General features: G+C 59.6%; 1 protein-coding gene across 2 annotated transcripts; it reads left to right on the forward strand.

The window, feature by feature from the left end:
- On the forward strand, positions 1,580-26,329 carry TTC38 (tetratricopeptide repeat domain 38). 2 transcript variants are annotated; one of them, XR_001918139.1, is made up of 15 exons: positions 1,580-1,683; positions 2,646-2,723; positions 4,426-4,507; positions 5,950-6,121; positions 7,089-7,262; positions 8,751-8,826; positions 12,040-12,159; positions 14,865-14,924; positions 15,806-15,844; positions 17,723-17,804; positions 19,972-20,137; positions 21,175-21,334; positions 21,546-21,619; positions 23,923-25,798; positions 26,119-26,329. XR_001918139.1 is itself a non-coding variant. In XM_018048911.1 (14 exons), exons 1-14 carry the CDS (start codon positions 1,651-1,653, stop codon positions 24,014-24,016), a joined length of 1,410 nt encoding a protein of 469 aa, XP_017904400.1. In that variant the 5' UTR covers positions 1,580-1,650; the 3' UTR covers positions 24,017-26,329. The 2 variants fall into 2 exon arrangements, 1 of the variants encoding a protein (XP_017904400.1); XM_018048911.1 differs by having other exon boundaries at positions 23,923-26,329.

Consider the following 26,871-nt stretch of genomic DNA (forward strand, 5'->3'; position numbering starts at 1 on the left):
CTGATTGTTTTCCTTTTTGTTCCCCATTAATTCATTTAACATTGGTCATTTTAGACAGGTCTCAAGCACCTACTATATACCAGGCATTTTTTCTAGGCATTAGCCCTAGGCCTAGTTCCCATGGAGCTTCCATTATAATGGGGATAAAAGACAATCAAAAATAATCCAAGCATAACATACCATGTGGGATTTTACTGTGATAAGTGATGTGAAGACAAATAAGGCAGGTACAGAGATGGGAATGACAGTGAGATGGAGAATCAAGGGAGGCCTCTTCGAGGAGGTGCCCTCTGAGCCAGCAGTTCAGCATGAAATGAGGGAGCATGCCTCACAACGAGCTAGGGAAGGGCATGACTAGGACAGGGAGCTGTAAGCACAGATGCAGGGAGGCAGGAAGGAGAGAGGAGGTTAGTAGTGGGGCTTGAGGAAGCAGAGAGGAGAGGAAGTGGTAGGAGGTGTCATTGGAGAGACGGCCAGTGACCAGAGCAAGCTGGGCCTCCGAGACCGTGGTCATGTATTTGGATTTCATCTCAAGTGGGTTGGGGAGTGTTTGAGGGTTTTGAGCAGGGAAGGGCCTGATCTGATTTCCAGGTTGGAAGCATTGTCCTGCTGTGAGGGAGATAGATTGTAGGTGGACAGGATTGAAAGGACGGGGGCCTCTTAGGCGGGGTGCAGGGAAACCAAAGGCACAGGCCTGCCTGCTGCAAGAACACTGGGTATGTGAGTGAGCTGGTCCTGACTCAGTTTGGGGTTAGTGGCCGTGGAGGTGGTGAGCTGTGGGGAATTCAGAGAAGATGCACGTGCTGATGCGTGGGCTGTCAGAGGACCGACTGCGTGATTTTCAGGGCCCTGTGCAAAACCAAAATGTAGGCACCTTGTTCAAAGATGGTCACGAGTGTCGAGATGACCACAGCAGAGCTTTAAAGCGAGCACGGGGTCCTTCTAAGTGTGAGGCCCTGTGCAACTGTCCAGGCCACACCCAGGACAGAGGCACCCAGGTTTGGGGCCCTTACAGCATGGCCCCTGGTCCCACTTGTTCAAAGCTGCTCCTAGCACCCAAAACCAGCTCTGGACCCAGGCCCTGCAGGAGCACAGGTCAAGGGTTTCCAGAAAGCCCTGCTACTTGCAAGGGTGAGCGGGATGGGAGGGGAAATGTCACATCACCTCCTTTTTGGTCTCAAAGACACTTTCCCTCCCGGCCACTTACAACCTCTATCCTGGAGAGGGTGCAGGGCAAGCTAAACTTCAGGTCAAAATGACCTCTGTGAATGCGCATTTCCACGATTGGGACCCCTTTCTCCACCACCCCCCCCACGCCCCCACCCGCCAGAGTTTCAAAGGGACCGCTGCCCCAGGGCTCCTCTGCCTCCCAGGGCACTGCAGTCACCTCTCAGAGGGTTCCCATGGAGAGGGACAACCTCATCCAACTCCCCCTCCCACGCCCACACTCAGCCCCTGCCACCCCTGGCTCCTGTCTGACCGGGTAGGCGGGGGCTCACACCAAAGCTGCCAGCCTGGGGAGGGTAACCCTCCGGGCGGGGCGGGTGTGTCTAAAGCAAGTAGTGGGCGGGGACTTCCCCGTCCCGCCCCCAGCCCCGTCCCGGAGGCTCGACACCCCGCCCCCACGCGGAAGGTCGCGGAGCCCGCACCATGGCCGCCACCACGCCGCTTCGCGACTGCCAGGTACTGGAGGCCGCCCTCGGCCCCGCATCCCCAGGGTGGCCCCGCGACACGGGGGCTGGTAGGACTAGAGCTTCCTGGGGTGCGGTGGTGGCAGGGCCCCCCCCCGACAGTCCCGCAGGCGTCCCGGGCCCACGGAAGGCGCCAGAGGATACTCCCGTGCGCCCCACCACCGAGAGATCTGTGGCAGGAGGCCCGGCCCCTCGGAGACCCCAGATCCTCTTAAACAGTGTAGCCCAGCAACCCCGCAGTCCCAGGGAGGGGAGGCCGGGCGCTGAAAGGTGTTGTCTAGGGCCCGCTGCGGAGGGGAGCCGAGGAGGAGGAGCGAGGGGACCTGCCCGCACTGTCACTTGGAGGGGCTGCCGGCTGTGCTCCGGGAGTAAGGGGAGCGGCCTGTGCCCCTGGCAGGATGCCTGGGCCGCCAATGCAGTGCAGAGTTTTGAGATCTGGAGGTGTTCCCTAATGTCTGACTGAAAAGTGGAATGAGAGGGATCGCTTTGGTGGTTGGCACCCTGCAGGCCAGAGAGAAGGACCAGCCCCTGGTTTTGGACTCCAACTCTAGCCCCTCCTTTGCTGGGGCACACCCCCCTGCAGCCTGATGAGTGCCTCCCCCTTGCTGAGTGTGGGAGCCCTGGGGCACACGTCCCAGTCACCCAGGTATCCTCCAGAGCCCCATTTCACAGAGGGGCCAAAGGTCAGAGGGAGGGAGGAGCTTGCCTGAGGGCAGTTGGCTGCTCAGAAGTCCCTGGCAGTTACTTAGAAATGGCCCCACCCAGGATTCAGCTCTCTTTGAACTGCACCATCTGTGAAATCTGGGAGTCCGCACCTGCCCCACAAGGATGGGGCTTCTCCAGGCCTATACCTGCAGAGTGCAGGCATCAGCACCTTCGGGGTTTGGGGGTGGAGCCTCATGTGTGCTCCTTGGGAAGGCTACAAGGAATAAGACCGCTTCTTGATGTGTACAGGCGTGGAAGGATGCCCGGCTGCCGCTCTCAACCCCAAGCAACGAGGCCTGCAGACTGTTTGATGCCACCCTGACCCAGGTATGCCTGCAGAGGGAAGGGGCAGTTCTGTCTGTAAAGATCCAAGAGGAGGTTTCTTAAACTGGTGAATGATTTTTATGTTCATGAGATATATGTTTGGTGTGTCTTAGAGCCGCATTTATTTTCACCACGAGGACATGATGCCTCCACACGGGCACAGTGATCTCTAGCTTCCATCTGCATAGCTTGCTTAAGGTTACAGCCGAACTGCCGTCCATGTCGAACTGTCCAAGTAGAGCTGGTCAGTGGTGACCGCATACAGGCATGGCACTGGAAGCTTTCAAAGCTGTTACAGTATTCTTTCTGTTTTATGTTTTGGGCTTGGGCCACCTGACATGTGGGATCCTAGCTCCCCCAGCAGGGATGGAATTGGAAATGCACCCCCTGCGTTGGAAGCGCACAGAATCTCAACCCCGTGAACTGCCAGGAACATCCCACAGAGTTTTAAAAACTAGGTTAGTGCCTAGTTTTTCCCGGTGGTCTGGTGGCTACAGCTACATACTCCCAATGCTGGGCGGGGTGGGCGGGGTTCCCTCCCTGGTCAGAGATCCTGCCTGCTGCCACTGAGCTCCAGTGCTGCCGTAAGAAAGATCGGGGATCTTGAGTGCCACAGCTAAGACCCAGTGCAGCCAAATCAGTAAGGAGGCGTTAAAACAGAGAGACTGGAGACAAATTGTCAGGAGCGATGATGAGATGAAATTAGGATGAAAGTGAAAGCCGCTCAGTCGTGTCCAACTCTCTCTGAGACCCCAATCAATTGAGTCCAATTCTTTGGACTATATAGTCCATGGAATTCTCCAGGCCACAATACTGGAGTGAGTAGCCTTTCCTTTCTCCAGGGGATCTTCCTAACCCAGGGATCAAACCCAGGTCTCTCAGATTGCAGGCGGATTCTTTACCAGCTGAGCCACACAAGGGATGCCCACGAATACTGGAGTGGGTAACCTATCCCTTCTCCAGTGGATCTTCCTGACCCAGGAATCAAACCAGGGTCTCCTGCATTGCAGCCGAGACACCAGGGAAATTAGGACACGTTTGATCTTTTAGCTTGTACACCTCTTCCTCTTTTCTCTTTTAATATGTTTTTAAATTTAGTTTTGGCTGCACTGGGTCTTCACTGCTGCTCAGACTTTCCTCTAGTTGAGGCTAGCGGGGGCTTCTCGTTGCAGTGGCTCCTTTTGTGGCAGAATGTGGCCTCTGGAGCATAGAGCACAGGCTCAGTAATCGTGGCACATGGGCTTAGCTGCTCCACGGCCTTTGGACCGTGGACCGGGGGTCGAACCCGTGCCCCCTGCATCGGCAGGAGGATTCTCACCCCTGAGCCACCTGGGAAGCCCTTCCTAACTTTCTGTATTGGATGTTTACTATGGTTCTTTTTTTAAAAGAATAAATAGAAGTACCCAAATGTCCAGTGCCCTCTTGAGGCTGACACTGTGGGCAGGTCACCTGTCAGGAAGGATTTTCCTTTAGATGCGTCATTTTGGGACACAGAGGCCTCACTGGCCCTCAAAAATGTGCTTTGAGTTACATGTATTAAGTCTCTTCATCTGAGATGCACCCAGTTACATTTTCTTTGAGCTGAGGTCCAGAAAATACTCAGTGTTCTAGAAAGAAAGAAAGAAAAAAGGTTTCGATACATGCCTTCATTTACATGAACTGAAAGCTCCCTTGGGACAGCTTTGTTTCACCTTTTAAATTTCAGTACGTAAGATGGACCAACGACCAGGGCCTTGGTGGCCTTGAGGGCTGCCTGTCAAAACTCAAAGCAGCAGATCCGACCTTCGGTGAGTGATGCTTCCCCTGGGTTGAGGGCCGTGTTTCATGAGTCCAGCCCCTTACTGGTTCTCTGAGTACAGACCTCAGCTGGGCCGCAGAGGGCAGGCCTGTGGTATTGACCAGGTTAGGAGGAAGGGACGATCACAGTCACCACTGTGCTTGGAATAACAGCTGCTCCCATAAAGATGCCAGTTTCTATAGAAGGTGTCTTTCAAATGTTTCCCTTAATTGTACAGTAATTCTGCAAGGAAGACTCTGATCCCATTTCTCAGGTGAGGAAACTGAGATTCAGGCAGAGTAAGAAATACATCCAAATCTACCCAACTGGTAGCTGGGGATCTGGGATCAGACACGGCTGTCTCAATCCAAAGCCTGGAACCCCCTGAAACACAAGAAGTGGCCACTGCAGCCTCTCTGCATACTAGTGAGGCCTCCCCCTAGTGACGCCCTGCCCTAGAGAGGCTGGGGCAAGGGAGACTGACCTGGGGACAGGGGCTTGGTCACAGGCAAGCCATGTGCATGGCAAGCATGGGGGTCAGCCCAGTGCATTCCAGAACCCCAGCAGGGTAGCCCCAGCCTGGGTAAGGTTCTGGGCTGGGGGAAGGGCTGAGGAGGGGAGGGCAGCAGGACTCCCCCTTTGACCCCCGCCACCCTCCGCCATGGCCAGGTCCCGCTGAGGGCAAGGGGCACAGAACAGGGGATGAAGGAAGCTGTCAGGGGAGCTAGCCTCTGGGCGTGGGCTCAGGCTCTCTGAGCAGACCCTGGTCCCAGGTCAGACGCGGGGGCCAGGTGTGGCCCCAGCACTCGGGTTGGGTCCTAGGTCCTGGACCCGGGCTAGGGGCTGGAGTTTGAAATACCAGTGGACATCCTTCCGCTGTCAGGGTGGGGGCTGGCAAGCCCAGCTGGGACCCGGGGGCCTGCGCACCTGCCAGCAAGGCTGCTGCAAGGGCCGCAAGGCACTGCCACCCCCCCACCGGTCTTTCTCAACCTCCAAGTTCTCAGCGCAGGAAGGCAGCAAGACAGGGTCGTGGCTTCTGTGCTCTGGGGGCCAGCTCCCCGACAGCATCTACTGGGGGGTCCCTAGGAGGCTCTGTGCTGGTGGCGGGGATAGTAGCAGCTGATGAAGGAAGCGGCGGGGCTTCTGAAGCGCCCCGAGGCAGCCCCTGACCAGCTCACCTGGTGGGGGGCGGGCACAAGTGACCCACACACTTGTGCTCCCTGGAGTGCCCTGGCTGGAAAAGTGTTCGGGGGGGCGGGTGCAGGATGTGTTAGGATTGCTGCACCTCCACGTGCATGGTGAGGATCCGAGCTTTGCACTGTTGGTGGGGACATAGCCTAAGGCCACCTGACTTGCCCCTCCTGGGACGTGGGGTGTTTATTTCACCTGCGGGGCCTGCCTGGGCTGGGCAGGACCGTCTGAATCACCAGCTCTTTTCCCCCTTTTCGCCAGCCATGGGCCACGCCATCGCCAATGGCCTCGTGCTGATTGGCACCGGAAGCTCCGTGAGGCTGGACAAGGAGCTGGATGCGGCCGTGAAGACGATGGTGGAGGTTGCCAAAACCCAGCCCCTGACCCACCGGGAGCAGCTGCATGTGTCTGCAGTAGAGACCTTTGCCAAGGGGTGAGGGGCCTCCCTGGGCCAGGGGCTGGCACTCCGGGGCCACTCTCGCTGGCCGGTGCCACAGGCTGCCCCAGCGCTGTGCAGAAGGGGCTGAGGGGCGATGCCCACCCTGCCTCCCATGCTTGTCTGATTGAGAACCGCACCTTGTCTGCCGCTGTATCCTCAGCTGACTGAGGACACGGTTGGTTCAGATTCGTAGTCTGACATTCAAAGCAGCTTATTTGGTTTCATTGAATAGGTTGGTTATTATTTTCGTTACAAAAATAATTGCCACAGTCCCTGGGGTCACAAAGAGTCAGACACGACTTAGCAACTGGATGACAACATCAGAAATAATAGGATCACAGTAAAGAAATAGATAAAAGAAAGAGGAAGACCCTTGCCCTTAGACTCCTGGTCCTAACACACCAGGTGAGCGTCTGCCCATTGCCCCCTGCCCCCGGGGTTCCCACCTGTCCCCCTGTATGTCCTGTGCCCCCAGGACAGCCCGTGTGTCTGCTCGTGCCGGGGAGGTGCCTGCAGACCTGGGGGACTGGAGCTGACAGCATAGGCGTTCTGAAGCAGTGACGTCCCGGTCTTCCTGGTGTTGCTGCTCTTCAGTTGCTAAGTCGTGTCTGACTCTCTGTGACCCCACGGACTGCAGCACACCAGGCTCCCCTGTCCTTCACTGTCTCCCTGGAGAATCAGTGTGAATGTCAGCGCAGGGCTGGAATTCCACCTCTCAGACTGGGTACATGGCCTCAGGTGAATTGGCAACTTGTGAAACCAGTTTTTTTTTTTGCTTGAATTAGAAAGTAAAAGCTCCCAGTGGCTTTTGCATTTTCTGAGCCACAAGCTGAGGCAGAAGCGTGCCTGTGTATTTTAAGCAGCTCAGTGTGAGCTGTAACGCTGGCAGGAGGGAAGCCCCTTCCGCTCGCCATGGGTGAACTGATCTCAGGGCTGCTGAGACACCTCTCTTGGCTTCCAGGAACTTCCCAAAAGCCTGTGAGCTGTGGGAGCAGATTCTCCAGGAGCACCCGACAGACATGCTGGCCCTGAAGTTTTCCCACGATGCCTACTTTTACCTGGGCTACCAGGAGCAGATGCGAGATTCTGTGGCTCGAGTTTATCCCTTCTGGACGCCCGATGTCCCCCTGAGCAGGTCGGTGCCCGCGAGGAGTCACATCATTCCTGTCTCAGCCTCTCTCCTCTGCCCTGAAACTCACGAGACTGCCGTTGCTATTTCCTGTTTCTCCGAAGTGAAAAGGTGGGAGTTCCCTGGTGGTCCAGGGGTCAGGCCTCTGTGCCTGGGTTGGACTCCTGGTCAGGGATCTACGGTTTCGCCACAAGTCTCGGCCAGAAAACAAAAAAGTGAAAAGGCTTCGCGTCCTCATTTGATCTTTATCCCACCCTGGGAATGAAGTAATACCATCATGTATCAGTCAGCACAAAGTAGTTTTTGCTGCAGTAACAAACATCCTCTAGCCGCTTTGCTCCACTTCTTATTACGAGAAAGGCAGGCTTCTCCCTCCTGATACATGTCCGTCAGAGGCGGGCAGAGGCTCTGGGCCCATGCCATTGTCTCCCTCTGGGATCCCAGCTGGTGAGGCCACTACTCTCTGGACACACCAGCTGCTAAGAGGAAAGAGAGCTCTCCTGGGGGACTTGCAATGACATCAGTGCTCAGAGTGAAGTGCTCTGAGTTGCTGGCCAGATCCAATCACCCCTGCAGGAGGCCAGGAAGCACAGTGCCACCACGGGCTGGAAGGAGAGGGAGGCGTGGGCTACCTGTGAGCAGGCCAAGCACAGGCTGGAAGGAGAGGGAGGCGTGGGCTACCTGTGAGCAGGCCGAGCACAGGCTGGAAGGAGAGGGAGGCGTGGGCTACCTGTGAGCAGGCCGAGGGACGTCCACACGGGCACGCCTCCACTGCGTCTGTATCACAGGATTGTTGTATAGGGCAAGTGGATTAAGAGACTGAAGGGCTGTGTTAGGGTTCTCCAGAAAACAGAACCAACAGGATGTGTGTTTGCTGTTATTTGGCCACTGAGTTTTGTGTCCGACCCCAAGGACTTAGCCCGCCAGGCTCCTCTGTCCATGGAATTCTCCAGGAAAGAATACTAGAGTGGGTGGCCATTTCCTCCTCCAGGAGATCTTCCCGACCCAGGGATCCAACCCAAGTCTCCTACATTGGCAGGCCGATTCTTTACCACTGAGCCACGAGGGAAACCCAGGATATGTATAGCTATAGCCATGTTATTTACACACACAGAGCGGGAGAGAGAGGGCGGAGGAGGGAGGGAGGTGTATTTATTTTACGGAATTGGCTTCGGTGACTGTGGGGACTGGCAAGTCTGAAACCATTCCAGTCTCTGCCTTCATCTCCACCTGACTGTCTGTCCTCTGTGTGTGTCTCCATGTGTCTTCTGCATCCAAAACCTCCCTCTCCTTTCTCTTATAAGGACGCCAGTCATTAGGTTTAGGGCCCACCCTCATCCGGGATGACCTCATCTTAACTTGATCCGATAATGAGCTGCAAAGATTCGAATTCCACGTAGGGCATATGTCCAGACACAACCCTGCACCCACCGTGTCGCGGGTGGAATGGTTCCCATCCATTTTTAACAAATGATAATTTTTGTTTGTTTCCAGCTACGTGAAAGGCATCTATTCTTTCGGACTGATGGAAACCAACCTCTACGATCGGGCAGAAAAGCTCGCCAAAGAGGTAGGCGGGCCCTTCCCGAGGTGCGGGAGCTCTGGGGGAGTGGTGTCGGGGCGCAGAGCAGGCCAGGCTCGGCCGCCCACTCTGCACCCCATTTCCTGCTGGGAGGGCTTGTATTAACAGGGAGGGTGGTTCCCTCTGGCCACCTGTGCCCCCTGGGTCTGCAGAGCTACCTTGCACAGGTGGGGAAGGCCCGTGAGGCTCCATCTGCCCCTCCCGCTCTGGGCTGCATGGCGTGGCGGCTCTGTGCACCCCCGGTTCCATGTCTCCAGGGCCCCCCCTGTGTGTTCTGGACCCAGACTGTGTAGGTGCGAAGCGGGTGTCAGCGTTGCTTCCCCCGCCTGGAACCGCAGGTTTCTAAGCATTGCTGATAGCACCAAGCCTCCGAGAGGGGACCCTTAGGTGCTGAGTGAGGCTTGTCGCCAAAAATCCACTGAACTCTCAAGTTAGGAAGGAAAGAAAGGGAATTTTACTCGAGCCAAACTGAGGATTGTAAACTGGGAAGCAGACAGTTCTGAGCACTGTCCGCCTGTTAGAACCTGAAGATACAGCCGCCTACTTGTGTGAGACAAAGGACCGAACATCAAAATGACATCCTGATATTTTCCCTAAAGGCCACCAAGGACACACAGTCTGGATAAGCGTGAACAAAGTGAGCAGCGAGTCACCATGCCCCGCTGCAGAGCTGCGAAAGGGCAGTGTTCTCTGAAGGACAGGCTGCTAGCGTCGGAAGAGAGGAAAAGACTCCATCTCTAGGGCCGAGTAGGCGCTCCCTTCTTTGAGGAGCTCTGGTCAGTGTGTGATGCAGGCATGTGCTGCACAGGGAGCCAGGGAGGAGCCCCGAACAAGCACAGAGAGGATCTCATGCTTAATTTTCCTTGTCCTGCCTTAAAATACAAATTTTATCTCATCAGGCTGCTTCGGGTGGGCCCTGACCTGGCACTGGGGCCTGCTGGCCAGGCCTTCTCTTGTGTACCACGACCACCAGAGGGAGCCGCAGCCAAGGGCACAGAGCTGGGTGGGCTGCTAAGTGCTTCCCGCAGGCCTGGCCCCTCCCTCTGGGCTGGGGCTCATTGGCTGGCCGCTACCCTGGACTCACCCTGGACAGCCTGGCTTGCAGGCCCCAGGGCCTCGGCTTCTCTGACTCAGAGGGCCCTCCTCCAGTGCATCCCCTCCCAGGAGTAGAGACTGAGGCCCAGGGAGGGACCACCATGTACCCGGGAGTGAAGGCTGCTCCTGGGCCTGGCTCAGGGTGGCCCTCACTTGGACGTGCCCGGTCCATCTGTTGGATGCATGCCATGAGGCATTGAGCCCTTCATCACTCAGAGGAGGGAGCCGGGCTCTGGGAGGCCAAGGCCAAGGCCGCCCAGCCCACAGAAGGCAGTGCCAGGCTCCCCCAGGCTGCCTGAGCACCATCCGTGCTGCCTGGACAGACCTGCTGCCCAGCTCCCAGCAGGGCTCTTCCCCCAGATGTTGCCCTGGAGGGCTCCCAGCACCCTCCCCCTCCCCAGGGGGCAGCGGTGCCCTCCTGGGGCCACAGGGCACATGGGTCTCTGCAGACCTCTGGACTCACATATAGAGGTGAGACTTGACAGGAGGTGACAGGGTCTGTGATGCAGTCCCGAGTCAGGGCTTTGAGGGGGGACACAGGGGACTTCATGGTACTCTTGGCTCTGTGCTGGGGGACCAGGTGTCACCTCCCAGGGGGCCAGCTGCAGGAAGGTCCCCTGGACACCTTGGCATTGGGCCCTCCTGCTGGGCGCCATCTGTGTGAGCACCTGTGGGTGGCAGGATGGTTCAGGAAGTCAGAGGGTGGCCAAAAGGTGAAGGGTCACAACCACAGGAGCAGGAAGGGGTGATGTGGGGGGACCCCTTCCCTCCCTTCACACTTGTTCTCCTGCGGGTGCCCACACGTGGACCCCAGCACCAGACCCCTACAGACAGGTACTGGGCAAGGCCAGGCTTCTCGGAAACTGAGAGTAAGTGCCACAGGCCCCTCTGGGATCGGGAGAGGCTTCATGATGATGACACCCGGGCCTCGTCTGCAGGCTGAACCCCCAGGGCAGAAAGAGCAAAGGGCGGCCGTGGGGAAGGGGAGCGGCAGGCCCAGGCTGGCTGATAGACCGAGCACTGACAGACCGAGGCTTAGGGCAGAGGCAGGCGGGCCGGGTGCTGGGGGCAAAGTCTGGGGGCAGCAGGGCCAGGCTGCCCTGACCAGGGGACTCTGCCCCAGGAAACTGTGGGGGAAGCAGGTCAGCGGGGAGGGCGGCCACGATCCCTGCAGGGGGTGAGAGCAGCCCCTGCCCTGAGCCCCGGCCCCGCGCTGCACCCCCGGGGTCTCCTGCAGCGTCCCGGTCCTGTGGGGCTCTGCCCCAGGCCCCCAGCGTCCCTGCAGGCGGGCCCCTTCTCTGTCCCCACGCGGACCAGACAGGCCGGTGCAGTGGGGCTTCACGCCGCCTGCTGCAGCGCAGACCACCTGGCAGGGGCCAGGCCAGGGGCAGAGGTGAAAGGCACGGGGGAACCGAGGTGGCAGGGCCGGGGGGGCCCGTGGTTGGGTGGGGGGGCCTGGGCCCGTGTGGGTGGTCCCCAGCGTCGCGGGGAAGCTTGGCTGACTGCCCTGTGCCGGGTCCAGTAGGCGCTCAGTAGCCTCGCGTCGCTCTGCCGTGCTGTCGCCGGCGAGTCCACTGGTCCTGTGAGTGGCTGTCGCTGTTACTAGCAGTATCAGAATGAGCCTGGAAAGCCACACGTGTGGTCCTCGCGTGTGTGCGGTCCTCGCGTGTGTACTGTCGGGAGGGGCAGCTGAGAGCCCCTGGAGTCCATACACACTCAGGGTCCACTGGCCTCCACGGCAGCCCCGAGAGGAAGGTGGAGAACGCGCTGGGCGGCGCGTTGCGCGTGACTCAGCTGTGTACCGGAGGCTTGGGGCGAAGGGCCTGGATAAGCCCTGTGTTGGAAAGACCCCACTGCCGCCCCACTGTGCAGCTCTGGGCAAGTCACTCAGCCTCCCTGAGCCTTAGTTTCCTCATCCGTGAAGTGGGCACTGACACCCCCGTTGGCAGCATCCAGCGTTTGGTTCACGGGCTGGTCTTTGGGGTCGTTACTTTGAGGCAGAGCCCAGGCACCTGGTGCCCCTGCGCTTGGGACGCCTCGTCACCAGGTGGCCTGACTCACACCTCATCTTGCTTTGTCCCCCCCTCCCCCTCCTCACCCACATAGGCTTTATCCATTAACCCGACGGACGCGTGGTCGGTGCACACCGTTGCGCATATTCACGAGATGAAAGCGGAGGTCCAGGAAGGACTGGAGTTCATGCAGCACTCAGAAGCCCACTGGAAGGTATGGTTCTTGTCCATCCACCTGCCTGGAAAATTCTATCTGTCCTCCTAAGTTAAGCTGAGGATTAACAGATAGGGTTACTGGGTGCAGCTTAGTTTTGGGGAAACTTATGTTCCGCTTGGAAGCATTCCTAGCAAACCACAGGGTCCCCTGGGAGCCACATGGCTCCCCAACACCTGCCAGCAATTTGCAGGTAATTCTAGAATTGGTCGTGGCCTGAGGCACTTGGCTGTAGAAGAAAAATAACTGGGTGAACAAGAACCGAGGCTTCCTAGGTGGCTCAGCAGTAAAGAATCCTTCTACAATGCAGGAGACTCAGGTTCGATCCCTGGGTCAGGAAGATCCCCTGGAGAAGGAAATGGCAACCCACTCCTGTATCCTTGCCTGGAGAGTCCCATGGACAGAGAAGCCTGGCGGGCTACAGTCCACGGGGTCGCAAAGTGTCGAACACAACTGAGCGACTAAACAACGGCAGCGAACAAGAGCCTAGCACTGGTGAGAACCACGAAGGCTCTGAGCTGCCTCCTCCGCCACTGGCTAGAGGGCTGGACACGGACCCCAGAGCCACACAGTGTCCTCAGGGAGCAGCTGGTGCAGCCAGGGGCCGATGGGGTGGATGAGGGCCCAGCGACTGTCTGCAGGGCTGGCATGCGGGGGTCAAGTCCCTGGTGGGGCAGCGGCACCCATGCCATCCAGACCCCTCAAGCCCTGCCAGGCCCTTCCTGGGGCCTGACCGCCCTGGGGCCTCCCTATGTCCACCTGTGCCCAGCTGCGGTGGCCCTCCATCCTCACCCGTGCCTCTTGTCCTCGGGTCTGTCCCTAGCACACACCCGGGCTACTTGTCCAGGGGTGGTCTGCTGCCCTGCCCTTCTCTGGGCCCCAGTGGGCACCCAGCAGTGGGTGGTCAGCAACTGAGCAAACGCAGGTGAGACCAGGAACCCGGCAGGGAGCGGGGGCTGGCTCGGGCACCTCGGTGCCCCACACCGGCTCCCTGGCCCACGAGGGCCAGTGAGACGTCATTGACAAGAAGGCAGCGTCCCGGCCTCTACGGGAGGGGTGTTAGGTAGAGCAGGCAAGCAGGTGGAAGGTCAGCTTGGAGAACTGTGACGGCATTAGGTTCAGACTCACGTCTTTTTAAGGATCCCCAGACCCTGGGCCTGACCTCGGCCCTGGGTGGGGAGTGGGGGCCGCAGTGTGGGTCAGGCCCTGGACCTCAGACTCTCCTGGCAGGACTGACCCTGCATGGAGGGGGCGCCTGGGCATCCATGCCCTCCAAGGGGGAGGCTGGGGAGGCCTGGCCAAGGCCGGGTCATTTGTATTCATTCCATTTACTTCCTGCCCCAGACTCTGGATTTCCTGGGCCTGGGTGCTTGAGGCCTGGTTTCTTCCCAGGGCAAGAGCCCAGTCCCTCTGAGCCTCAGTTTCCTCATCTGAAAAACCTGCTGTTGCCACTGCCATGAGGCCCCTGGCCCCAAAGGAGCACCCTTGGACGCTGGTCTGACTCTGTAACACGAGGCAGCCCTTGATGGCTGGGCTCATCTGGCAGGTGCTGGGCCCCGACGCCTGTGCATGGGGCCTGCAGTGGCTCCTGGCGGCCTCCAGCCCGGCTGCATGGCCCAGGGGCAGATGGCGGGGCCTGCAGCTCCCCTTCCCATCCTCCAGTGTCTGCCCCGGGCCCTTGGCTGCCGGCACTGAGCTCAGTTCTTCAGGCTCCAGTCAGTGTCCCAGGCTTTACCTCATCCCAGGGACCCCACTGAGAGTCCTGCCCAGGCATCTCTGTCTGCAAAAGGCTTCAAGTGGAGCCAGCAGCTCCCAGCACGACCACAGCATGACAGGGGCACTCTTGGGGGTATGGAAACCCAGAGGAAGCATCCTACCCAATTGAGCTTGAGGGGGAAGCAGTCAGAGAAGGCTTCCTGGTGGAGGCAGCCTATGAGATGAATGTCGAAGGGTGAGTAGGAGTTTGTAGACAAAGGACAGGGAGGTGTAGGATCACTGTAAACAGAAGCTCGCAGTGGCCTGTGATGGAGAGGAGCTGGGAGGGTTGAATCCTCAGACATAGGTGCCAGGTAGACGTGGGCCGTGGAGGAGGCAGGAGGTGTCCAAGCAGAGAAGCAAGTGTCTGCCGCAGCCCTGTAGGCTGGCGTTCGTGGTGGGGCCCAAAGCAGAGCAGCCGCAGCCGTCCAGGTGTCGCCCCTGCCCTTTATCCCGTGGGCTGTGCCAGGGCCTGTGGAGGTCCGGCCCCGGGCACAGCTGTCCGTCAGGCTTTACTGGGACGCCCTGCCTGTTGGGCACAGTCGGCCTCTGCAGCCGTTTGGATGGACTTCCTCATTTTCTCCACACCACACCTCAGGAAGGCGAGGCTTGGGGAGCCAAGTGGCCCCCTCTGGGTGGCTCTGGTTTTCCTGTCTCCTTGTCCTGGGGCTAAGATGCCAGCCTGCCATAGCTTCAGCCACCTCGGTAAATTCAGGCACACCGCTTGCCGAGGCTCAGGGCCGAAGGAATGGACAGGCGTGGACTTGCCAGCCAGAGCAGCCGAGGCAGGGGCTGGGAATTGTTTCCTGCACCCAAAGCTGCGGGGCTCTGCGTTGACACTGACAGCAGCTGCTTAACCCCCGCTGCCCCCACCCCGTACCGCCGCCCCACCGCCCCACTGCCCGACCCTGGGCTGTCAGATGTTTCTCACTCTCCTGTTCTTTCCCCAGGGCTCTGACATGCTTGCTTGTCATAATTACTGGCACTGGGCCTTATATCTGATTGAAAAGGTAAGATGGCCGGCTGTCTTACCCTGCAGAGGTGGAGGGCCTTCTGTCTGAGTAGGGTCTTACCCTCCAAGGGAAGAGAGGCTCCCCCTCGTGCTGCTGTTCGTGCCCTGCCGAGCAGGGCCATGTCTTTGTGCGTTTCAGCGGTGTTCTCGTGCGGTCAGGCCCTCACGTTTTCAAACAGCTTTTCAGGTTTGAACTCCTTCAGGTATTTCCCACCGTCCTGCACTCAGAAATCCTGTACACACGTGTGCCCTTTGTGGCGACAAGGAAGCTCCAGTGTGAACTGCTCCAAGGCAGCCCCTGGAGTGAGCTGCCAGGCCCGCACCCCATGGTTGAGCCCGAACGAGCCATGGGACCCTCACAGTGCTTCACCCCAGTGGGGGCGCGGATGTGGGGCCGTGCTTGACCCCAGCGACCCTACCACTGGGTCCCATTATAAGGGCTCTTCTTACAGTTTGTCATAGAGAAAACCTAGAAGCTCCCTAAATGTCCAAAGAGAAACGCTTGGAAGGTAAGGACCCTGTAAGGATATGCAGAATGCAGTAATACAGCGTCTTCGAGAACGCGGTGACCCCAGCTGAATGGTCCATGAGGGAAAGACAGAGAGGAAGAAACCGTCCTGGAAGGAATAGATGAGAGAGCTCACAGCCGCTCGACAAGCGCCTCATGCGAAAAACGATGCTTGCGCGGAAAGGGCTGCCCTAGCAGCAGCTGCCTGGGGAAGGAAGGGCTGGGGCGGGGTGGGTTCCTCTCCTCCCATCCCGAGACCCACCAAGCTGTGGGCAGGCAGGCCGGGGCCTTTGTCGAGGCGTTTTCAGTTCGTGTCTCAGCATCTCATCTCACCTCCTGCCCGTGTTAATCCCGGAACTTCATTTTTCCAGGGCGAATACGAGGCTGCGTTGACCATTTACGATGACCATGTAAGTCCACGCTTGCACTCGATTCAGTGTATCGCGTCGGTTTACCTTCAGTCTCGAATAGCTCCCTGATCCAGTCCGTGTTGCCCCAGACAGACCCACAGCCGGAGCTGAAGCCCAGCTCTCGTGCAGGACCTCGCAGCGTTGATTCTCTCCAAGGGCGGTGTTGAAACCCAGGACGGGATTTGACTCTGCTCACCTGGGGGCGTTGGGAGATTGCTTTCCCAGGTGGCTCGGTGGCAAAGAGCCCTCCTGCCAATGCAGGAGATGTGGGTTCCATCCCTGGGGTGGGAAGATCCCCTGGAGGAGGAGATGCCGACCCACTCCAGTGTTCCTGCCTAGAAAATTTCATGGACAGAGGAGCCTGGCAGGCTACAGTCCGATGGGCTGCAGAGAGTCAAACATGACTGAATTTGCATGCACACACACACACACACACCCACACCCCTGGGGCTTCGGAAGAGTGCACGTGTCAGACGGCCATCTCTGAAACCTCAGGCTTCCTTCTAGTCATTGAGAGTGCCTTTATTTGGTGAAAACTTCGATCTGCCTGAAATGTTTTTGGCCGTGCTGCGTCGCTTGTGGGATCTCAGTTCTCTGGCCAGGGACTGAGCCTGGGACATGGCAGTGCAAGCGTGAATCCTCACCACTAGGCCATTAGGGAACTGCCAGGAGTTTTTTTTTTTTTTTTAATTGTAGTAAAATATACGCTGGGGCTTCCCAGGTGGTGCTAATGATAAAGAATCCACCTACCAATGCAGAAGACGCAGGTTCGATCTCTGGGTCGGGAAGATCCCCTGGAGAAGGCCATGGCAACCCACTCCAGTATTCTTGCCTGGAGAATCCCAAGGACAGAGGAGTCTGGTGGGCTGCAATCCATGGGGTCGCAGAGTCGAACACAGCTGAGCACTAGATAAAGCGTATGTACCGTATTTTACCGTGGTAACCAGTGTAAGTGTACGGTCACTGTGGCAACCAGTTTGTGTGTACGGTTACCGTGGTGACTGCTTTACGGGTGCGGTTGCCACGGTAAGCAGTGGCGACCAGTACCTTCACCCTGTAGTGCAGCCTTCGCCACCGTCCATTTTTGTAACTTTTTTTATCTTTCCAAACTGAAAATCCCCACCTACTCAACCCTAACTATTCCCCCTCTCTCCAGGTCCTAAGTATATGTTTGAAAGTGAAAGTGTTAGTCACTCATTCATGTCTGAGTCTTTGCGACCCCGTGGACTGTAGCCCACCAGGCTCCTCTGTCCATGGGATTCTCTAGGCAAGAATACTGGAGTGGGTTGCCATTCTCTTCTCCGGGGGGTCTTCCTGACCCAGGGATTGAACCCAAGTCTCCTCTATTAGCAGGCAGACTCTTTTGAGCCAAAGATGTGTGTTTAATAGAAAAAAACGTAACTCAACTTCTGGGCACCCCACTGTGGGCTTAAGAACAGAGTCTGGGGCACAAACATGCTTGTGGTTTGAGGATCTGAACCCTGGATAAAATGCTCTTACAGGAAACCCTATATAAGTTTCATCCTATATAAGGCACTCCTCGTGGTAGGGAGTGAAGGGTGACGGGAGCTTGTGGGGTGGGGTGCAGACCCACCGGCTGAAGGTGGAGTTGTTATCAGGCCAGGCGGGGACACGAGGTGAGAGGTGGGCCAGGGCCCGATGCCCACTCCCCCAGATGCCAGCGCGCTGGGCTCTTTCCCAAGTCTGTCCAGTGTCCCTCGGGCACCCGGAGTGGCCCAGGCCCTGGAGCCGAATGACCCTGAGGGGTGGGTGGAGGGGACGCTGGCGGTGGCTTCCGTGAGCTGAGGGCCTGGCCCCGACAGGCAGACTCAGGCGGTCCCTGCAGCCCCTCACCCCCCACCCGCCCTTGTCTTCCAGATCCTCCCCAGCCTGCGGGCCAGCGGGGCGATGCTGGACGTGGTGGACAGCTGCTCCATGCTGTACCGGCTGCAGATGGAAGGTAGCCCTGTCTGCTTCCTGGTTCCTCCCCTCCCATGTGACGAGCAGGAGGTGCTGTGGCTGGGACCGCCGGTGGGAGCGCCTGAGCGAGTTTCTCCAGGGCCTGCTCTCAGCCCCGGGACAGCGCGGCCCCAGGCCAGGGGCCAGGCCCCCGCTGCTGTTTCTCCTGGTTCCCACTGCCCCTCAGAGCGCAGGCCTCCAGCTCTGATCCTGGCGGGCCCCTGCTGTTCCCACAGCCTGCCTGCCCGGCTTGCAAGGCACAGGTGGCACCTGGCCACCCATCTCTGGGTGCCACCTCAGTTTCTCAATGCCCAGGGATTTCAGAGAGAAGCGTTTCTCAACAGTGTCACCCGATGCTTGGACGTGGCCGAGACAGGGTTGGTTGTACTCCTGGGGGCCACGGAGGGCTTCCGGCTGACCACTGAGGGTACCGGATGGCTCTCCTCTCCCTCCCAGGTTCAGCAGAGCCAAACCCGTGCCCACTATAGGGCCCGGGTCAGTGGGACAGAGTGGGGACAAGGCCATTACTAGAGTGTTCTGGGAAGGCTTCCTAGAGGAGATGAGATGGAAGCCACAGAAGGGAGTGTAGGGGCTTGCCGAGGGGCCACAGGAAAGGGCATCATAGCAGGGAGCGGCCTATCCAGCACTCCAAGGACGGCAGCCAGGGGCCTGTTCCGGGGGCGAGCGAGCGGCATGGTCCCCGTGCTCAGATGGGGCGGAGGAGGCTGATGGGTTGGCATGGAGGGTGATGAATGCTGCTTTTATCTGCATCTTGGAGGGCCTGTGGGGCCGGGCTGAACCGGTTCCGTCCAGCAAGCGGGCTGAGCCGGGGGAGGCCAGGCTGGAGGCCGGGGCACCCTCGAGGGGGTAACTGGGCTGCGACACCAGAGCCCGGCCAGTGGGGCCTGTGTCTCTGCTCAGCCAGAGCCCTCCAGAACTGGGTGGGGTGGGGAGGGCCCGGGGAAGCTGAGTCCCGTTGACCCCGACCCTGTGGACCCTTCGTCTGTGGAGGCCCAGTTCGGGCCTCAAGCCTGGGCCCCCCGAGGGCCCTGGTCTGGAGGCTGGGAGGCCCCATCGGGGTGCCGTGGGGCTGGGGAAGGAAGAGGAAGGCCACGCGCTTCCTCACTGCAGAGTGGAGCCTCCAGGCTGCTTCCAGTTGACGGGCAGAGACATGGAGGTCCAGGGCAACCACAGGGTCGTGCCTGGGGGGTACAGTCCACAGAGCGAGGGGGTGCCGCTCGCTCGCCCCTGGAACAGGCCCCTGGCTGCCATCCTTGGAGTGCTGGATAGGCCGCTCCCTGCTGTGATGCCCTTTCCCGTGGCCCCTCGGCGAGGAGCAGGAGGGGGGATCGGGTAACTTGCAGGATCCACGAGGGACGGGAGGGGAGGTGGTGTGAGAGGGCAGAGCAGAAGGAACAGTCTCGAGCTGGAAATACAGACCCAAAGGGGTGCTTAGTCGCTCAGTCGTGCCCAATTCTGCGACAGCTCTTTGCAGCCCCATGGACTGCGGTCCGCCAGGCTCCTCTGTTTATGGGGTTCTCCAGGCAAGAACACTGGAGTGGGTTGCTATGCTCTCCTTCAGGGGATCGTCCCAGCCCAGAAATCGAACCCAGGTCTCCCGCATTGCGAGCAGATTCTTGACCATCTGCGCCACCAGGGAAGCCCCAGAAGGAAGGCCCAAAGGAGGCTCGTTATGAATTCTGTAGGTTCTGACTGGCCCCCTGCCCTGTGTCAGGGGCCTTCCCAGTGAGAACCACGAGAGGAAGTTTTACAGTGGTTTGGCTTAGTCGCATCTGACTCTTTGCAGCCCCGTGGACTGTACCCACCAGGCTCCCCTGTCCATGGGATTCTCCAGGCAGGAAGACTGGAGTGGGTTGTCATTTCATTCTCCATTACAGTGGTTTGGGGTTTGTCAGAGGGGTCAGAGACTTCGCTGAACACCCTTCCATAGCTTTTATTATTTTGATTGGGTTTCTACCTTACCCGTGTCTGCTGCTTTTATGATTAAACAAAGCTAACGTACGTAAGCCAGGCCCACAGGCCTAAGCCCGAAGCCAGATGCCACCTGCCAGCTTCGTGGGGCCTCCTCACGTGGAACCACCTGTGGGGGCCAGAGGCTCCTGCACTCAGCGCTCACGCCAGGCCCGCGGGTGTCCCTGTGTCCCCAGGGGTCTCCGTGGGCGAGCGGTGGCAGGACGTCCTGTCTGTGACCCGGAAGCACAGCCGAGACCACATCCTGCTCTTCAACGACGCACACTTCCTGATGGCGTCCCTGGGCGCGGGGGATGCCCAGACCACGCAGGAGCTGCTGACCACCCTGCGGGACGTCAGCGAGTACGTGGAGGGCCTGGGGCAGGGGGTGGGGGCAGCGCGGCAGACTGCCTCTGCCTGCTGGGAGGCTGAGCGTGGAGGCCCCAGGTGAGCACAGCCACACAGATGCCCGTGGAGGGCCTCTCCCAGGGGTGCCCCTTAGACGTGCATCCTCCGAAGGCGTGCACCCCAGGTGTTCAGTCTCCCCCAGGTGTGCGTCCCCGTGGGGCGTGCCCTTCGAGGGTACAGTTGCTTCCCCCCGGGACACAGAGCAGTCTCTATCCTCTAGGCCTCAAGGTCAAGGTCAATGTCACACCCAGGGGAGGCGGGGAGGCCCTGGAGCCAGAGGGACTGCCCCTTACTGGGTCTCAGCCCTCTGCTCTCAGCCTGTTTCCTCGGCTGGTGGGACAGGCTGGTTCAGGGGCAGTGACGTGGCGACATCCCCCACATCAATCACAGTGGGGCCAGAGAGTCTGGGGAGGCACAGTACAGGCCGCCAGGGATGTGGCCAGCCGCCTCCCGACTGGAGGGCTACAGCTGGGGACCAGGAACCCTGGCGGTTTGTCCCGGCTGCCCAGGGGAGGGTGACACCCACGGCCACTTGCCCTGCTCCTCCTCTTGGGGCTTTGGCCATAGCTTAAGGCCCCCAGCCCTCATGACCCAGATCGGCCACCTCCTGAGGGCCCTGGGAAGATGAGGCCTGCCCCAGCTGTTCATTCAGTCCAGGGGCGGCACCAGCTCCAGTACCAGCCTTGACTTGCTTTCCCTGCAAGGTCGGCTCTGCTACTCCCATTTTATAGATGAGCAAACTGAGGTCAGGCATCAGGACACCGGCCCGAGGCCACAGCGCCATTGAACTGAGTTGAGAGCCCTGTTCTCTCCCGTCCCTGGTGGCCTGTCCTCCGTCAAACCACCTGATCAAAGCCCCTACTGTGTGGGGCACGGAGCCAGGGACGCTGGGCTTAGGAGGAGGCCACCCTCTTAGGGACCTGAGTCAGATGGGAGGCCGATGCGTCGTCACGGGGGCAGCCCAGGCTGAGGGCACCCTCTCGGGCCGGCAGGTCCCCGGGGGAGAACTGCCAGCACCTCCTGGCCCGCGACGTGGGGCTGCCCCTGTGCCAGGCCCTGGTGGAGGCCCAGGATGGGAGCCCTGACCGCGTGGTGGAGCTGCTCCTGCCCATCCGCTACCGGCTGGTCCAGATCGGAGGCAGCAATGCCCAGGTGAGCCCCAGCCTTGCGCGTGTCATGCAAGGGCCCTGGGGCCAGGAGCCCCCGCAGTCCGCAGCCCCTGGGTGCCCGCGAGGTGGGGAGGTCCTTGCGGTTCATACCCCCGTGAGCTTGTCCCTAAGGACTGGCCGGCCTGCAGTGGGGAAGGGGGTCCCCACCCCTCGTCCTGCGTCATGGGGTCTCACGTGCCCAATGCATCTTTCAGAGAGACGTCTTCAACCAGTTACTGATTCACGCGGCCTTGAACTGCTCATCCGGCCTCCACAAGCACGTGGCCCGGTGAGTTCCTCATTCTGGCCCAGAGCCCAGCCAAGAAGGGCCCCGAGCACAGCCCCTCTCACTTGGGGGTCTCCCCCGGACTTCCAGGAGCCTAGAGGCTCCCACCTGGCTTGGCCCAAGGTGGTGCCTATCTCTAAGCCTGCAAAGACACAAGGCCCCGAGGGTGCCTGGTTCTCCCCTCTGAGCATCTGCAACTCGACCAAAGGGGCTGAGGGCCCTGCCTTCAGCACCCCCCACCCCGCCCCCCCAGCGCACTGCTTGTCCTGGCCACGCTGAGCTTGTTACTCATGCAGGCTCCTGGGCCTTCACACATGCCGCCCCTCTGCCTGGGACGCCCTTCCTTCTCCTGCACCCACTGACGCCCACTGAGCTTTCAGGCCTTGGCTCACATTGTCCTGCCAAACTGTGCCAGGTGCCAGGGGGAGAGGTGGGCGGGTAGGCCCCAGCCAAGGCTGCCAGGAGCTTCCCTCTCCTGCAGGGAGTAAGTGGTTCATCCCACAAATGTGTGCGTAAATGCTGTGGGCGTGGGCACACTGCCTGGGACACTGTGATGGAGGGGCTGAGTGGATGGCGGCTCAGAGTGGGAGGGGGCCCCTGGAGGTGACATTCAGGGGGACTCCTGAGACCAGCGGGTTTAACCGGCTCAGAGGTGATCTGCTCAGGAGGAGGGGTGTGGCTGGAGGGTTGGGGGTGTCAGGGTGGGGGCACCCCAGGAAGAAAGCTCTGGGAAGCCAGCCACTGCCTCCACCTCCGTGCTCCCACCCCCGGCTTCTCTCAGCCCCACTGGCCCCAGTGCCCTGGGGCTGAGATGAGACCCCCCTCCTCGCCCAAGTCTCCTGGCCAGCTGGAGTGCCAAGGGGAAAGGGGAACCGGGGTGCCGGGTGGGCGGAAGGGGTGTCCTGAGGCCCTGTGAAGCTGCTGCTGCAAGTCCAGACTGCACAGGGGGCCCTTGCTGGACTCGAGAGGTCAGAGGTCCGGCGGAAGGGGCCAGAGTCCACGCAGCCCACGGCAGGCAAGGCCTGGCTTCCTCAGTGGTGGTTCCAAACCGGGCAGTGCAGCTGTTGGTGGCGCTGATGAAACAGGCATGGATGGTGTGTCCCACAAGTGTGGACAGACACGCAGGAAGTGGTGACAGCCTGTAGCACCCTGGACGCACGGCCCTCTCTGCCAGCCCCCCGCAGCCACGTGCAAAGCCGCACACATTCTCTAGTGCTGGAGCTGCTCGGGGAGCTCCAGGCCTGGTGGCAGCTGGGAGGGAGGGTGGGGCCCTGTGGACAGAGAGACGGGCGAGGCCTTGAGCAGGGGAGCCGGGGTCAGCTGGGGGGCACGATGCGGTCCACTCTGGGGGTGCTGGGGAGCCCACTGCCAGCGGGGTGCCCTCCTGGCGTCCTCACACTGCTCAGTCCCCCTCCCCTCCAAAGCAGAAAGCCTCGGCCCCCTGCCATGGTGTCCCCCGCCCCAGTGCCAGGCCCAGCCCCTTAACCCCACCCTTAGTGCAGAGGATCACTATGGCCAGTTGTGTGGGGGGTCTTAAATTATCCTCCCTTGTTGAAAGCTGGAACTTCCCCCTCACTGTCCTTTTGGCCGCTTCATTCCCCAGAACATTCTCAGGCATGTTGTTGTTCAGTTGCTCAGTTGTGTCCGACTCTTTGCAACCCCGTGGACGGCAGCACGCCAGGCTTCCCTGTCTATCACCCACTCCCGGAGCTTGCTCAAACTCATGTCCATCGAGTTGGTGATGCCATCCAACCCTCTCATCCTCTGTCGTCCCCTTCTGCTCCTACTCCCAGTCTTTCCCAGCATCAGGGTCTTTTCCGGCATTCTCAGGCATGGTCCTCCCCCCGTCTCCACAGTCTCGCCCCACCCTCTGGTCCAGGCACTCCTTATGGCGAGGGGACAGGCCCCCAGTCCTGGGGCAGGTGAGGCCACAGCAGCCCCACCCTGAAACGCTCTGCACTTGGGCATCACCGGGACGATGCCAGGGTGGTCTCCAATCACCGACGGCCTGGGCCAGCATGAAGACGTAGGGCAGGAGCCCAGGTTTTCTCAACCTCACAGCGCTGCCCACCTGCTGTCCTCTCCCCACCCCTGCCAAGGCCCTGTCTCCTGCCTCTGGGCCTTGGTCCCACCTGTCCCCTGGGCCGTGATGCCAGCCCCTCCCTCCACCACTGGGTAAGGGGGCGTCTTGCTTTCTGCCAGCTCAGCCCCAGCCCGTGCTGCTCGTGTCCTGCCTTGGGGTGGAGAGCCATCCATCCCCCAGCTTCTAGAAGGTTCCAGCACCGATCCTGTCTCTGTTTCCCCAGGAGCCTTCTGATGGAGCGAGATGCCTTAAAGCCCAACTCCCCCCTGACCGCCAGGCTCATCTGCAAGGCAGCCGCCGTCCACCTTCTGCAGTGAGCCAACTTGGCCGCCCCCCCGGCAGGGCCTCTGCGGCTCTCAGACCAGCTGCTACATGGGCTTTGCAGGGTTACAAGTGGCTGGGGCCGGTTGGCCGGGCCCGTAAAGCAGAAGGCCCTGTACCCAGCAGCGTTACAGGAAGAGGGGCAGAAATCAATTTTCAGCATGGTTCCAAATCTTCTTCTAATCCTCGCTCAGGGCCACAGTGCGGTTTCAAGCAGAGCCTAGGTGGGGGCTGCTGTTCCACTTGCCTCAAAAACTGTTTTCCCAGGGGACCCTCCCTTACACCTGCCAGTTCAAGGGTTGGAAGGCGCGGGTGGGGTGGCGGTGGGCGCAGCTCGGGGAGGGGAATCTCCCATCCATCCCTACGGGAACCCCTCTCCCCACTCTAGGCCGCCTCTGGGATAAACCCCATCATTCTGCCTTCCTCTCTATATTCTGGAAAGGTTCTGTTGTTCCACCTTTTGGGTGAGGGTGCCCATGGTGGGGAGTGACTTGCCCAGGGTCCCAACTAGTGGGGGCCCTTGCCTCCTGGGAGACAGGGGCTCCCACCTCAGTGCCTGGGCCCTTAGCCCTTCTGCTGTGTCTGCAGAGACGTCTGCAAGCTTCCCCTGGGGCATTAGTGACACTGATTTGGGTTGATTTTCTCTTAATTCTAAACTGCACATTGTCAACGATGATTCTTAAACATTCTTTACTTCGCACGGGAGCACAGTTGATTCATGATATTGTGTTGGTTCCAACCAAGTGACCCAGCCACACCTACGCGCGTGTCTGCTGCTTCCCAAGCCCTTTTCCCATTGGGGCACAGGCGACGGAGTAGGGCTCCCTGCGCTCTCCAGTAGGCCCTCGGCGATCATGTTGTCAGCCGTGATTTTAGTCACGTGTGCACACTCGTATCTGCTGTGCCTTCTGAGGTGTGAGGGTTGAGTGTGGAGGCAGAAACCAAAGCTTTGTGACTTGGCTTCAACAAGATCCGAGCCAGTGTTGTAACTGCTGCCTCTGTCTCCCTCCCCGCGGGGAACCCGGCCTTGACGTCCAACTCGGTGGTGCCGTGAGAGGCTCTCAGCCCACTGGAGCTTCTCAGGTTCCTTCAGTGCAAACTGAGATTAGGGTAGGGACTCACGGGGCGGGGAGGGGGCAGGTCTTCCAGGAGGCAGCAGACACCTCTAAATCGACTGGACACATTTCCTGGGGTTAAAATACATTAGTTGATTGGCTCCTTTGCCTGACTGTTACTGGGTGGGCACCTCTGACCCTCCTCCATGTGCCAGGCCTGGGCTGGGTCCCGGGCAGACAGGCTTCTCCTTGAACATGGGGGTAGGTTAGGGCAGTGAGTCAAGAGCAGAGTCATTACAATGGGATCTCAAGAGAGGTGCTGTCTGCCCCCAGGAGTTAGGGACACATCCCGAGGGGAGCCTGCCCTCCCATTCTGAGCTGTCCCTTCCTGCCAGGTCCCCTGCTCATACCCTATATGCCCTCCCCTCTCCTGGTTCCAAGCAAGATACAGCCTGGCCAGGGGAGCCAGAACCCTGGCCCCCTCCTCCAGGAAGGCCTCCAGCCTCCCACTGCAGGCCAGGGTCCCACAGTCCTTGCTATTGCACCTTTCTCCCCAGCTGTGCCCTCCCCATCAGGGACATCTGTGTCCCAGCATCACCCAGCACGGAACTCGCCCTGACTACCTGTCAGTGAACCCATGACTGGTGAACGAGCCCTTGAATGAGTGCATTACAAAATGAAGCAGAATCCTACTGGGGACAGGAAGAAAAGAATCGACAGTAGGTAGGCCATTGACAGGAGAGGAGGGGCTCAAGAGAAGAGCTGGATGAAGGTAGAATTCAGGTAGCCGCAATGAGTTATTAACAATTGGTGTGTTCACTGACCGAGTCTCACATGCTGACATGATACAGGGAGAGGGGGATTGGGAGTGGGCGTTTGGGGACCCTGGCCCCCAGCAGACACCCCCAGGGATGTGTGGATCTGACACCTGGGTGAATACCCCTTGAGTCTAGGACCCAGTGGTCCTGTGGTCATGAATCAGGGAAACCCAGGCCTTGGGACCATGGGCTGAGCACACACACTAAGCCGGCCATTGTTTTCAGGAGGCCCCGGCGGGCAGAGGGAAGCCTGGGGCCCCTGGGCGAGTGGGCTCAACAAAGGCTCCTGTGGGAAGCTGAGCAAGACCCAGAGTGGCTGCTGGGGGACAGTTCGACCTAGTGCCTTCCTTCAAGCCCCTCTCTCCATCCACGCCTGCAGCCAGGGCTGCTCCTGGGCTTCCCAATTCCAGCCAATAAATTCTTTTTCTGAAGCCAACTTGAGGCTGGTCTTCTGTTACTTGCAACCCCCGGGGCTCGTGACCAGTATCTGCAGCTGGGATTTGCCTTGGGTCTGTCTGGCCCCATCTCTCTTCTGCAGTTAAGTAGGCTCCTGAACAGGTGATGGAACTCAGAAGGGAGCCGGTGGACAGAAGCTCAGGAGGGTCGAGGGGTGCGTACCCAGCACGTCAGAAGTGAAGGGGACCGCAAAGAGCGAGGCTGAAGGCTGCAGAGGGAGCCTCTAAATAGAAACGAGGTGTCAGGGTGCTCCAGGGGCATAAACTGGGTTGCCTGGTCACCCAGAGTCACCGGGCGCTCCGCGGGCAGGGACGGGGTTCTCTTGCCCCCAGAAGGAACCCGCAGAGCTCTACGAAGCGGGCATACGCACCTATTTCCTACAATAGGGGCTGGATCTTCACTTAAGGATGGAGATCTGGTGTCGTAACCATGTCCCCTGCGACACATAGCTGTCCTGATGCCGAGCCTACGGAGACACCAGGCGAGCCCTAAGGCTCCCAGCCCAGCGCGGCCCGGCTCTGG

The sequence above is a fragment of the Capra hircus genome, chromosome 5, assembly GCF_001704415.2.
Source record: "Capra hircus breed San Clemente chromosome 5, ASM170441v1, whole genome shotgun sequence".
Taxonomy (NCBI): Eukaryota; Metazoa; Chordata; class Mammalia; order Artiodactyla; family Bovidae; genus Capra; species Capra hircus.